This window comes from Nyctibius grandis, chromosome 24, assembly GCF_013368605.1.
Source record: "Nyctibius grandis isolate bNycGra1 chromosome 24, bNycGra1.pri, whole genome shotgun sequence".
Classification (NCBI taxonomy): domain Eukaryota; kingdom Metazoa; phylum Chordata; class Aves; order Nyctibiiformes; family Nyctibiidae; genus Nyctibius; species Nyctibius grandis.
In genome coordinates this window covers 3,641,339-3,655,663 of record NC_090681.1, presented here as the reverse complement: position 1 = coordinate 3,655,663, position 14,325 = coordinate 3,641,339, and the positions used below count along the sequence as shown (strand labels likewise).

The 14,325-nt window shown below is 53.6% G+C and overlaps 1 protein-coding gene across 1 annotated transcript in view; it reads right to left on the bottom strand.

Moving 5' to 3' along the window:
- Positions 1 to 13,809, bottom strand: part of RPS6KA1 (ribosomal protein S6 kinase A1) — a 42,605-nt gene extending 28,796 nt beyond the window's left edge. The window contains exons 1-2 of the mRNA XM_068417654.1: positions 13,678 to 13,809; positions 6,898 to 6,942 (exon numbers count right to left, since the gene is read on the bottom strand). Of these exons, the coding sequence (XP_068273755.1) occupies positions 6,898 to 6,942; positions 13,678 to 13,740 (108 nt within the window). The 5' untranslated portion in view covers positions 13,741 to 13,809. The remainder of the gene's footprint in view (positions 1 to 6,897; positions 6,943 to 13,677) is intronic.
- Positions 13,810 to 14,325: the final 516 nt, after the last annotated feature.

The window sequence follows — 14,325 nt, the reverse complement described above, 5'->3', positions numbered from 1 at the left end:
CCTCTCTAAGCAGACACTGCACATTCCCCATTTGTAACCAGGCCAGCCCGAGCCGTCCGGTTAAATCCACCTCCCCGACGGTGAGGAAATCGATACAGCCACGTCTCAGAGTGCTCACGGGAGCACAAAGCGATTGTGTTCGCAGACCGGTCGGCATTCCCAGAGCCACGCCAGAAGCTCTGCCGAGACCAAGGTTTCAAGTACAAACCAGGGATAAACGCCCTCATTTTCCCTATCCGATGGGAAGGGTGACATTTCCCGGCTGCGTCCTCCAGGACTGGCAAGGGAAGGACCCAGATTTCACGCTGCAGCTGGGAAACCCTTTCTGCCTCCAAGCATCACTGCAGTGAGATCAGCTGGAGTTTCTGGGAGGCGATGCCTCTGCCCCAGGCACACAGCAAGTGCCTTTTGCTAAGGGCGAAGGAGAAGGGCTCCAGGCGAGGCAGGAGTCCTTACAGGATAGCTGGGACTGTCCTCCCCGGACAGTCTCCAGCCCCGTGGCAGCCCCTGGCAGGCAGCACAGTACAACCGGGGGGGGAAAAAGTTATTGCAGCTTCACCTGGAGCTATGGAAGGAATTTACTGCTCATGTCAAAACTAGGCTTGGGCTTCCAAATAAAGCTGAGACTTGTAAAGCTGCAGGAGCTTCAGAGAGGCTGCTTGCGTGTGCAGGGAGAGTCCTGGATCAGCATCCGAGCCAGCCGTGGAGCCAGTGACCACCCAACAAACCCAGCCAAGGGGACTCAAAGCTCCCAGTTGCCAGGGTGGCATGTTCCAGAGACCCAAACCCACTCTGACCCCTGGAAAAATCCAATGTGAGTTCTTTGGTTTGAGCTCTTCAGGGTCCTCTTTGGTGCCAGCCCTCCACTGCTGTCCCTGGCACAGAGGGAGCTGCCACCACCCCATCCCCTGCGGCCGGTCCCCATCTACCTTCCCCCAACCAGAGAGAGGAGCCCACAGCTCCTCCATCCCTCCGGGGACGCACCGGCAGAGCTCCGGCCTTGCTCACCCTTCCTTCTGGGTCCACAAAACTTGGCTTCAGCAATCCCGAGCCCTCTGCCCCCCCAGCCCAGACAGCCGGGAGAAGCCTGGCTGAGGAGGGGCTGGCAGGAGGATCCCTCACTTTGCTGCAGGCTCAAGAACTCCTTCAATGGGGATGTAGATGACACAGGTTTCCTCCAGGTACAACATACAGTAAAAGACTCTATATTTTTTTTTTCCTCCCAGTAAAAGAGGGTTTATGGAGACAGAGCTTGAGGCAGTTTCTATTAACCCACGAGGGGGATGGAGATGGAAGAGAAGAAAGCAGCGCAGTTTTGAAGGGTCGGCACGCCGTGCGGGAGGGCTGTGTGAGTGCCACAGCCTCTGCTGCATTCCTCGCGTGCACGTCCTGTAAACTGACCCCTCTTCAATTATTCATTAAAGCCTGCAGCTCAGCAGAGACTCTGCTCCTCAGGCAGGCATTTATTTGGGTTTTCTTTTTTTTTTAAGAGCTCTGAAGCTTGCTGTTAACCATAGCCCGGCCTTGCCAAGGACGAAGAGCGAACGCTCTGGCAGGAGCAAGCCGGGCAGCTGTCAGGCATTACATTAAAAACAAACCCACTTGATTATTTCAACTGACAAGCACAAGCAGCCAGTTTAAACTAAGAGCTTCACCGCTGACAGGCTGAAAAAGCCAAACGTTAGAGAGCAGCAATAGCTGCGGCCAGTCCCTGCGGCGCAGGGGGGAGGCGGATTTCCAGGCAGCACCACGCCATGGGTCGAGATGTTCTGCTCCCACCAGGTTGTCCCAGGTCCTGCACAACCCTTTGGGTATCGGAGTGGCTGGAGAGCTCTCGGTGGAGCAGCTGGAAGGAACAGAAGAGGGGCAGAGGAGGGACCTGCTGAGGTACCCGTCTCTTCCCATGTCCGATAGCTTTCCAGTTCTTGGAGAAAACAGCAGCAGCTGTACAAACACGGCGGGCCTGCTCCAAAGCAGAGCATTTCACTTGTTTGTTTTAAAACCCTTCATGTTAAGAGGCCACCATTAGAGCAGTGTCCAATACTGATGAGGATCGCAGCGCTGGACTTGTCTTCTGTCCACACGATTTGTGCTCAGCCTGGAGCTGGAGTTCACGTTCAGCACGCAGCCTCCGCAGCGAGAGGCCCCCATCACCGGGTGGGCACACAGGGCTTGCCCTTTGGTGGCCAGCAGCTCTCAGATGGCTCTTTCTTCCTCCCCCACTGTGCTGAGAAGGTGCTTCAAGTTTCCCCTCCGACCGCCCGCTCAGTGATGCAGCTCCAGAGCAGACGGGACAACGGTCAATGGATGTTCTGCCAGACAGCGAAGCCTCCAGCAAGAGGCACAGCGCAAGGCCGGGGTGAAGGAGAGAGATGTACTGCTGGAGAGCAGAGCTACAAGCAAGCACTAGTGCGGTATGCCGTGATGGAGCAGCACAAAGCCTTCCTCTCTTACATCCCGCTGGAGGAGCATGAAGAATTCCCAGTTCGTGGGTAGTGGTCAGAGCAGGATTCCTCACCAGCAGTGAAGTCCAGCCTGCAGGAAAGCTGCTCCAGCTACAGCCAGTTTGCAGGCGGGAGTGAAGAGCTGGGCTCGAGCCCCTCAGCAGGTGCAGGAGGAGTTCAGACCTTCAAACCCAAGCTCCAGCCTTATTTCTATTGAACCACACAGAGGACCGGCCCAGAGCAGCCTCACGTCTCTCAGCTATTGGGTAGATGGCTACAACCCCGTTCCCTCCAACTCATCCCAAAGAATTACAATTCAGAACTGGGATTGCAACTGTACTTTGTCATCACCAGGTATTTCTCTGGCCAGAAGTACCACGTACACAATTCTTGCCTTGAGCTTCCCTTGCTGACAACACTGCAGGGGAGGACCTTTCTGCCAGCTTTACCTGGGCAGGACACGAGGATACATCAGCAGGAGCTGTACAGATCTGGGAAAGAGCCATGTCTTCCCCTTTACTGCATTCCCACTGCTGCCTAACAGCAAGGCTCAGCCTAAGCAGGTGGGGCACCTCATGCCTGGTACGTGCAGCAGAGCAAAGCCCTTGCTCCGGTCTCAAAGGTCTCTTTTATGGTGCAAAGCAGAGCTGGAAAAGGTTACTTATTCACCTCCCCAGTTGTCATCGCGCACTGTGATTATCACCCAAGAACAAGCTGATCAGCACTCCCAGCGTTACCTCCAGAGAAAGAGTGGGCACCCTCAGCACTGCAAATCCACTCCTCTGCTCTTCATTATGAAGTGATTTCACTAATTGGGTGTTGTAATTTCATGCATAATTCCTCACACTTGGCACCTTCAGGGAGCACAAGCTCACCCCTCCGCCAAGCTGGCTGTAAACCCCCAATTACGTGAGGTTCCATTTTCCCACTGAATTCAAGCCCTCTGTTGCCGTTCCCCACCTAAACAAGGACCAATCTTCAGCCTACCTGACAACGAAAATCTAAAGAACACAGGAGAGAACGAGGTTCAGCACCTAGAGACCAACACACAGCACTGCCCATTAGCCCCTGGGGCAGAGCAGCTTTTGAGAGCAAGGCAAGAGACCTCCCTGAGCAGCGCAGAGACACAGCTGAGGTTAACCCAAGGCCGTCGCAGGAGATGCTTCTCTTGGTGTCAGCCCAGGCTGCGTCAAAGGAAACACAACAGGAAGAAAGCGAGCCCGGAGCCTTGAAATGCAGAGGGTGTCAGGACAGCAGTCCTGCTCCACGAGCATCAGTCCTGCTCCTCTGCCACCAATATGAACGTGAAAAAGCAGCTCTTCTGTTCGCAGACACTGAAACCTGCTATCCTAAAGCCAACATCAGATTTAAACAGGGTCAAACACCACTGCCAAAGAGGACAGAAAACCAAAAAAGCCATACTTGGACCTATCTTTGGCAAAAGCTCCCGTTCAATATAGGGTTGGATTAGCTACCTGGTTTTAGGGATGTGGCCAGGATTGCCTGGCCGATTGCAAACTCTTACAGTAGGGACACATTAGGAACACCCAGATACACAAGGATTCGGGCACGAGCGATATAGGACTGTGCTCGCTGTCAGGAGAGGGTTTGGCTTGGAATTCCTTATGGCCACAGAGCTGGAATGCTGTTGGGATGGCCCCGACTGCAGACCCAGGCTCCTTTCCCTGTCACCATGCAAAGGGAGGCAGACGCTCCAGACAGCTCTCTGCCCAACCTGTAGGATCTTGCAGACATTTCCAAGATACTCAGATAAATACACCGAGGTAGGACGCTTGCAGGGACTTGTGTACCGCCGTTGTTCTTGAAAGGTGGGAATCCATGCAGGAATAAACCCCCAAGAAGCTGTGAAATGCACCAGCTGTCCTTGGTAGGAAGCTGAGTTGGAGCTGCAAAGGCAGCTAGAAAGTACCCGATCACAGCCAGCCTGGCCCAAAACATCCCCTCGCTGCCTCTGCAGGGACCATTTCATCATGTTTCATTCCCAAAGACCCAACGTGCAACAACAGCAGGTGAGATGATGACGGAGCCATCAGACTGCATCAGTCTCGTGCTACCAGCTGCCAAGTCCCCAACTCTTTTGAGGAACTCCTGGATTTCCTCCTTTGCAAAGTGTCTTTGGTTATTGCCCAGGGAAATAATGATTGTAGTTCTGGCAGCATCCCACTTAAGGGGACAGGGGGAGGGATGGCACTTCTGCGTGGGTGTTGAGCAATTGCCGCTGTCGCTGCTTCAGTCTATTTTTAGAAGAGGTCACAGAATTAACCGCAAAAAGAAAGCAAGTACAAACCTAGAATAAAGGTGCCTCTTTCCCTTACAGCTCTCCACACACAGCTAGAAGAGAAGGGCACGGGAGGGATCCTGAGCAACCTTCAACTTGAGAACAGCCAACCTCAGATGCTTGCTGCTGCTTACTTCTCCTTCTTTAGTCCTTGTTGTAGATACAGCCAGTGCCAGAAGCTGCTGCTGGCAGCATCTACCCCAACATGAACAGAAAAATACACAGATATTGAGCGCACCGCCTGCTTCCCCCCTCTGCAGCATCACAGTGGGAACACCAGAGCCTGCCCTGAGGTTGAAGGCATGTGTTTATAGGAGGCATTTCATTTGTCAGCACTGGTAGGAAATGTACCTTGTACAAACTTGGAAACCGCGACCGAGGTTATTTCAGGAGCACGTAGCAGGGCTTCACGTGTTCAAAAGTTACCAAAAACGGGATTGTCAGACACTGCTCACAGGCATTTTGGCCACGGTGCCTCGGAAAAGCGCAAAGCAGGACACCTGCACGTAGCACAGGGCTCTTGTGGTTTCCCTGCTGTGGGATGTTGGACAACTCGCCTGCTGCTCTGCTCCAGCTCCCCAGCTGCAATGGGGACTGCATTTCCACGTCCCACAGAGGGACAGAGACAGCAGCAACGAGAACCCCAAGTGCTTTTTGGCCTCTATCCATGATCTTTCTGTGGGGCTGCATCTACACGTGGAATCAGACAGGGTTTGTCCCAGTGATGTCCTTCAGAGAAAAAAAAATCTTCAATTATTTTTAAAGCAACAGCCTTCAGCTGCTTTTACGGAAGGGCAGTTTAGCCAAGTGTTTGAAGATGAAAGAGGCCAAGTCTCAAGTCTTAGAAACCCAGCTGGAATCCAGCCAGAAAAGACAGATTATTTTTTTTCCCCATGCCAGAGACACAGGCACAGTGAAGAACCATAAACCCACTGTTCTCAGGGGAGGGAAGTGCACAATCCCATTGACCTGAGCTCATCTGACCCACGCCAGATTTCTTTGCAGATTTTTTTTTTGCCAGTCCAGCTACTGGGACAGAAATGCAGAACAGGTTGGTGAGATGCAACAGCAATGCTAGAAGTCCAGCATAAGCTCCTGGCAAAGAAGTGGCTGAAAAGTAGTTTTTTAGGTTTAAATTTCTCGTGCTAAAAATATGATAGTAACCAACTGGAAAAACAATACAACGAGCCCCCACAGCCTTTAGCACAGACGATGATTCAGAGAGAGAAACTGCTACAGGGCGCTCACTGAGGGTAAGGCGCAGGACAGACTCTTGACAACCCGTCTGGCAAGGTCTCCCAAGCCAAATCAAACATGTTGTGTCATTCCTCACGGTTATAGCATGTATCAGAAAAGGAAATCCTGAAAGGCTTATGATTTCAAGGTACTGAAATGGCTCTTCTGCCCCTGCACAGTGTCTTGCAGGGCAGAGAGGTACGGGCACAACTAGGAAATACCTACGCTAACCACATCGGTCCTCGGTCTCGTACTTGGAGAGGGCTCACATCAGAGAAATCAAGTCCTTCAACGTCATCCTGTTCATGTGTGGAGCAGGAAGGGCTTTAGGTGCCTGAAGAAGGTCTAGCAGAGTGAGACCCTTGCCCAAAACACAGAAGACAGCAGCTCAGTTCCCTCGACCATTCCCTGCTGATGTTAATGGGGACGCAGAGGGCAACTTGACAGAAGCAGAGCTTCTCCCAGCCCCGCCAAGGCAAGAGAATAAACAGATACCAGGCGCTCAGCAAGGGCAGCTGTGCCAAAACCATCAAATACTCATGTATTTCTCATCCCGTCTGGCAAGATCACAACACAGAGAAAGGTGTAAACACAGCACCGAAACACCCCAGGGATTCTCGCTTCCAGCCCTCTGCTACGGTCTCCAGTCCATCTCCTGTGTGCTGGACTGAGGTGGCCCTTTGGGGAACCTTCCAGATATGTTTGGATGACCAAAGGGACAGGAAGACAGAGCGTTTATCCTTCTCTTCCCCTGCTCCAGTCCTTTACACTCCCACATGCACTCATCCCGATTACAAAGCAGCAGCTTATAGGATTTAAAAACAGCCATCCCCAACCCATTCCCCACGTCAGCTCACACCCCCCCACGCAGCTCAGAGGGATGGATGACTTAAAGACGTAACCCCAGAGTATTTTTACCTTGGATGGAGGATTCCCACCTTCTTCTGGAGCAGCCTGCCCATTCTGCAAAGGAAAAGAACCTGCCATTAGCACACACCAGGCAAGGGACAGCTCCTTGCACCCCCTCACAAAGGCTGTTGGCTTCGAGAGCCCTTCAGGGAGGACAAACGGGAGGATGCCGCTTTCAGACGTGGTACAAGACGGTTGAACACTCCCCATACACCAAGGAGACACTTTCTGCCCAGGAAAAAAAAAAGGGTTTTGTCCAGAGAGTCTCTCCACGCTTCCCCCAAATTAAATGAGGGCTGCTTATACACCGACCATTGCTCATGGGGCGAGCGGCACCCCTGCACTCCTCAGGCGTGGATCCCTGGGGCGGTGGGTACAGGAATCCCACCCTCACCAGCACGTGCTGCAGAAGCTGCTCTGGAGACACAGCCCTGCAGTTGCACCATCCCACCTCCCACCTTCACGTCCTGGCTGCCCCCACCGCCGTTTCTCTGGGACTACTGGAAGAAGCAAGCAGGGGAGATCAGGTGAAGATGGGAAAAAGCAGTGCCAGAGTGCAGTTAACAGCCATTTTGCCATGACGTTGGCTTTAATATAACATTTATCAGTTATTTATTACCCTATCGCAGCTGATACCGCTGCAGGAAATCCGCACCACCTGCTTGGCTCCGGGCCACCTCTGCCTTGCAAGTCCAGCTTCTGCTGCTGGAGCTCTGCACAAAGTCACAGCAGGTGACCTGAACCGCCTGGAGTCGCAGCAGCCGGTCACGCTCGGCGCTGAACCAGAGACGTATCAGGTTCAGCACAGCACCGTGCCGGGAGAAGCCAGCGGGAGCAGAAGCGGGTGGGATTTACTTAGACATAGATACGCAGAGCAGGATAAGCACGTACAAAAGGTTTTCTGCAGACTGTGGAGAAAAACAAGGGCAAGAAGATTTTGCTTTGACATCTATTTGCACTACAGTCTCAGGCTCCAGAAAGCATGGAATTCTTCTCTTTCTTTGAAAGAACATGGCAAATTTATTCACTCCTCTTCAGATGTTATGGTCCAAGAGAAGAGTTGCAACGCAATTGTATTTAAGCCTCAGATTCTCAGTTGAATGTCTGGGGTTTAGAGCTTTGCAGGTATCTAACAGAAGCAAAGCTAGCTCCTTCCCTGGAGAAGCAAGGGGACATCAACCTGACATCTGTCTTAGGACTACCCTCTCCCCTTCTCCCCCTTGGGCCAAATTTAACTTAATTCCTTTTCATACAAAGCAAAACTTGTAATTGTTGATCTTGAGAGAGCTTGAGGCCGCTGAGAAAACCTCCCTCTAATGCTGCACTCGCTTTCTACAACATTCACTGGGTGCTTCCAGGTTCCCACTCTTCTGCTTCCCATAGGAGGTCATCGCTGCTGGTTTTAAACCGCTTGGCTACCTGCTCGCGGCTAGCTCACGATAAAAGGGTAAAAGAGCTAAATTTAAGCACAAGTTTAGTTTTCAGATACTTCAAATCCACAGACAACAGTCCAGAGTCTCCATGTACCTTCGTTTTTCGGTCTTCCACCACACCAGCTGGGGTGAAGACCACCCTGCCCCTTGGCCTGACGTTGGCCCTGCAATATTTACATTTATATGGATCCACTCTGAGCTCCATAACTCACCTCAGCACCAACTTAAACTGGGCTTAAGTATTTTCAGCCAATGACTGAAAAAAGCAATAGCACTAAGACGCAAGCCAAGTTCTTCTAGAGGAACGTTGCCCTGATGTTTACATGAAGCTCTTGGTGCCATTAGCACAAAGAATAGCTCAGAAGTGAAGTAAGGTTTGGTGTGTATGCGTAGCCTCCACAAAGAGGGGGGAGATAGTGCGCTCGAGATAACCAGACTTGGAAACACGCTGATGTTTACTGGCTCAGCTGTCACTGATCAACAATTCGTAACTCGCTGCTAATCCAAACCATAGCTCAGGGAGGGCTGTTTATGTCTAAAACAGCTGAAGAAGTAGAATTTCTGTGTTGGACAGAGGGAAGGAGTGCCTGGCTCGTGGTCTGGAGAACAGATCTACAAGGCACGTGTCAGGAGAGGGGTGAGCTGATGCATGGGACAAGCTCTTTTATTCCCCTGGGAAGACTCTCACGTGGCAAGAGAATGCAGGGTCTGTCCAACCCTTCAGCTTCAAGGATAAGCTAGGAGACACCGGGTGCTACCTCCGGACCTGCCAGACCTTTCGAGTGCTGCATTTCATGAGCTCCCTACCCGAGGGACACACGTCCCACACGCTGCTGTTGACAGAAATCCATCCTACCTGGGGGTGGAAGGGATGTGGAAAGAAAGAGAACAGCATCCATGCCAGCAAGGTTTCCTGGGCATCTAGGTCGATGAAGGAGGGATGAAGCTCCTGATGACACAAGTCACTGTCTCAAGCTGACATAAGGCAGATGTGTAAGGAGAGAATTGCAGCATTTCGAGCCAAGTGCTTTCCTTCTACCCCAGAGCAAAACCCGTCCTTATTGCCTCATATGGAATGCAAAAGCCATTTGTAAACGTCCAAGATGGAAACACACTCACAGCTACAGACTCATCACCTCCCCAGATAAAATACGGCCGTTTCCCGCGTTGTAAGTAGAGCTGAAACAGTTTGTGGGTTTCTTGGTTTGACATTTGTCTCTTTAAAATGCTTTATTTCTGCACTCCCCCTGCATACCACGCACAGCGTGTGAGAGAGCACATGTGTGTTTGCCTCCGTGCCTGATACCCTCCTACAGCACATTGTTCTCGGGGTTGGAAAGGAGCCTCCTGAATGTCCTACTCCGAAAGCAACCCCAAAGATCTCCCCCCATGCAGCAACCAGGCAATACCTGCTGCAGGAGGGAGGCACAGCTCCTTCCCCTGGGTGCCCAGGGAAGTAAGGAGCTGATGGTGGCAGAGCAGGGCTTGGGCTACCAAGAAGGCAACGGCATGAGCCTCGCCGGGGGCCAGCAGCCTGTCCCCGCAGCTTTCCAGCCCACGCTGCTCTGGAGCAAGCAGAAATGGGGATTGCAGAGCTAATCTGATGGGCACGTGGAGCGGCAGCCTGGCAGCAAGGGCACCTCTGGGCGAGCAACAGCTACAGCTGCCCAAGAGGCAACGCAAAAGCCCACCTGCACACACGCTGCTCTGACAAGTTTCCTTAACAGCGTGCAGAAAAGTCTACTGGAAAACAAGTGCGTTCAGTTGTGTAACTGCCAGCCTGGCTGAATTGAGGAGATATTTATCTTAGGACATCTTGCATTTTAAATCCCTTTAATTCCACATAATCCGCAGCACAGGGAGTAAATTACAGAACAGGCCAGTGCTGCTCTGATGTGAAAGCAGGACGAGTCGCACCCCCGGCAGGACAGTGCCCACTCCCGCTGCCATCGAGGGCTGCGCTCTATAGTTAGCACCACCGGCACAAACCATCCCGGATTATTGACAGCTCTGCTTGGAGGAGCAGCCTGCTGCTGTTTCTGGACCTCTAAGTTTTGACTAGTGACTTTTGAGATGTCCATATACAACACAACAACAGCATCAGGTACCCAGAGATGCTCTTTCACCCAACTTTGATGAACCATTCAAGCAGGAAGGAGTGGGGGAAGAAACCTTTCGCCCCAGAGCTTCTGCTAGTTTGACACAAGAACAAGATGATGATGATAATGATGATTAAGAGGAATTTATGGATCTTGCCTATTGCAGAATCACAGAATCAACCAGGTTGGAAGAGACCTCTGGGATCATCGAGTCCAACCATTGCCCTGACACCACCATGGCAACTAGACCAGGGCACTAAGTGCCATGTCCAGGCTTTTCTTAAACCCTTCCAGAGATGGTGACTCCACCACCTCCCTGGGCAGCCCCTTCCAGTGTCTAACGACCCTTTCTGAGAAGAAATGCTTCCTAATGTCCAACCTGAACCTCCCCTGGCGAAGCTTGAGGCTGCGTCCTTTTGTCCTATCACTGGTTGCCTGGGAGAAGAGGCCGACTCCCGACTTGCAGTTCAGAGAAAGGAAACAATTCTGCGAAAATAAAGATCTCCAGAACTCACATAGCCCAAACAGACCGAGGAGTCCATGCACAAGACATGTCAGAGATGAAAGCCGCTCAGCTTCCTCCCCTACCTTTTGATCTCTGTTTTATGCATTGTTCAGCTAAGATGCTTGAAAAAGATAGTTATTCATAAATAGCTCCTGCTCAATAAAGGATGATACACATAGACAGGTAAAAAAAAATTACTTGAAGTGGTTGGGTTTGGCGTAATCCCACGTCAGCTGTGTTGCTGCATGTCTGTGTAACAAGACAAGAGTTTAAAGGAAAGCATAGCCCCGATGACAGTGCCCATCGCTATGGGGATGAAGTCATTCACCTCCGCTCTCTATCACTTACACTCTGTCCCAGCCAGGTTTTTTCTACTACATAAGCAATATTCTGAATAATATAAGCAGCAGAGAGAATGGGGAGGGAAAAAAAAAGAGGAAAAAGTATTAGGAAGCTAGCTCGGTCCCCAGGCAAGAGGGACTTGTCTCCTGCAAGGGATCAGTTCAAGCTCCCACTGCCACGCGTTCCCCTGGCGTGGCTCCAGGCTGGGCTCTGATGGGACAGGACCAGGGGCACCAGCCAGGACCTGTCCCTGGCAGCAGACAGCCAACGCTCCCGGAGCGCAGTGGAAAAACCCCCAAATCCCTTAACAATAGGAGTGATGCCTCCACCAGCGCGGTGACAGCACCTCTGCTCCATGACTCAGACAGCAAAGGTTGGAAGAAGCTGGTTTCTAACCTGGATGGCAGCGATCCCAGGGCAATTTACGTAACTGGCTTTCCAGAAAAGTCTCCTTGGTTTCTCAGGGGTGCCACCTTGCCCAGGAGAGGTGAAAACTGTCTCCTTGGGCCCCTGCCCTTGGCGATTTTAACCTCAAGGTGCAAAACTCCCCCCAAGCCCAAGTCCCTCTCTGCTGTTCGCAGATACGCTGCTGGATCTTGGGGAATCCTCTGACCCAGGCGACAGCAGCCAGGTTTAGAGGTGAAGAACATCCGTATTATCATCCTCACTGGAATCAAGTGCACGTACTTGCTCACCTTAAACCACAGGGAGGTAAATTGCTAATGTCCCACTTGTGATCCTGAGATGTAAAAAGACTGATGGTCAGAAATACCACCTGCGAGCTGCTCCTGACCCTGACCCAGAGCTCAGGCCAAGGTGAGACGGGGGAAGGGGATAGCTCAGAAGCCAGAGACAGACCCTCCAGGTTCAGTTTACAATTAACAGCCCCGTTACTAATGCGATGGGGAAAACAGTCCTTGCTGCTGCTGCCACGATCTTCGCAGCTGACTCAGGCTGACAAACACACCGGACCCCCCCGGCCGTTTCTGCTCGGAAGAGATCCCGTGATGCTGACGCAGCGCCTCCCTGGCACCTGGGAGCCCTGGGATTAAGGAGTAACAGAATCTCCCCCACGGCACTCACCGCCCTGGGCACTGGCATTAGTTTCCTCCCGTTACGACTCTAGTTGTGTTTTCTGGCTTTTCAGGCTATTTTCCTACTTCGGAAGAGAGAAACCACAAATAAAAAGCCCTGTCTCCAAGCAATAACCTCCACCCTGGCTCTGGGCACACGACGTGGTTTCAGAAGTCAAGTCGCCGCAGGACTTCCCTTCTCTCCCACCTCTGAGCACAAACCCATCCTCGTGACTCAAGCGATGCTTCAGAGCAGATGTTCTCAGCCCACCGCACCTTCGTGCCAGCTGCTTGGCACCCACAGCACCCGCAGACCCTCCGCACGGCACCCCGTGCGGGTGGGGGTCTCTAGGAGAAGCCATGCTGTATCCAGCTGATGAAAACTAGGCAACCTCCCCTCCGATCGCCAGCAGCCCTCCCTGCTGTTATTGCAGCAGTGGTGAAACGCTGTCTCCACTCAAAACAAAGATCTCTTAAGAGGCAACATGAAATAGGAATGAGCAAATCCGACCCATTAACCATCACGACATCCCTGGGCACGATAACGGAGCACGACAGCATCGAATCCAGCCAGAATGATGGGAAAGCACCAAGGTCTAAGTAAACACCTAGAACAAACCCCCACCATCCCTCTGGTTTCTCCAGGAGAGCTGCTAGCTCCGATTTGGACGAGAAGATGTTTAACTAAAGAGTGCCAGAGCGCAGTGCCTCAGCTGGCTGCTCTGCGGCGGGTGGGAACAGCCACAAGCTGTCCCTTTATTGTGGCATGGCTGCGATGCGAGGCTGCAGGTGTGGGCAGATGCCCGGCACCGTCCTGCACACCCAGCTCGGAGGTCTGGATGAGAAGGGAAAGAGCAAAGCAGGAGGGAAGAGCTGACATCCAGCAAAGCGACACAGGACCACGATTGGAGTTTGAAGCGCAGGCCTGGGAGAGCAGCTGGGGAGGGGGACAGCCAGGGAGCCTGGGGGACAGAAACCCAAAAATCCCAGACATTTATCCCCTGGGCCTTCAGCGGGGACCGTTGTCCTCTGTGCCTGGGAGGAGGTTTAGCAGCTCACGCTCCCAGAACAATCAAAGCCTGCGAGGGCAGCAGCGGAGCCAGCGAGCCCCCAGCCCCACCGTGCTCACCCCCGGCCCCTGGCAGCCCCCAGCTCCGGCTGGCCGCGACCCCCCGCCCCGCCAACCCCCCCCCGGGGGAACCGCACGGTCCCCGCAGCCGGGAGGGTCCCGCTCCCGGGGCGGGGGGAGGCCGGGCCGGGCGCTCCTTTGTTCGGCGGAGACCCCCGGGGAACCCCCCCGCCCCCGCTCCGCCGGGCAGGGCCGGTGCCCCGCTCACCTCCGTGTCCAGATGCACCAGCTCCATGTCGGGCCAGGGCTCGGCCAGCTGGGCGAGCGGCATGCTGCCGGCGGGGCTGCCCCGGCTGGGGCTCGCAGCGGCTCCCGGCGCTGGGCACCGGCTCCCCCGGGCCGGGCCGGGCCGGCAGCGGCGGGGCGGAGCGGGGCGGAGCGGGGCGGAGCGGGGCGGAGCGGGGCGGAGCCCGGGGGAGGCGAGGTGGGGCTGCCTCCAGCCGCAGGCATCCAGCCATGCTGGCGTGCGGCGGGGTTATGGGGGGACAGAGGGATGCCGCACGCACCCTTCTGCAGGGAGCGGGGTGCTCGGGGGGTGCCAGCTGCACCCTTCCCTGGGCATCACAAAATCAACCAGGTTGGAAGAGCCCTCTGGGCTCATCGAGTCCAACCATTGCCCTGACACCACCATGGCAACTACACCAGGGCACTAAGTGCCATGTCCAGGCTTTTCTTAAACACCTCCAGAGGTGGTGACTCCACCACCTCCCTGGGCAGCCCCTTCCAATGCCCAATAACCCCTTCTGTGAAGAGATTTTTCCTAATGTCCAACCTGAACCTCCCCTGGCACAGCTTGAGGCTGTGTCCTCTAGTCCTGTCGCTAGATGCCTGGGAGAAGAGGCCAACCCCACTAAAC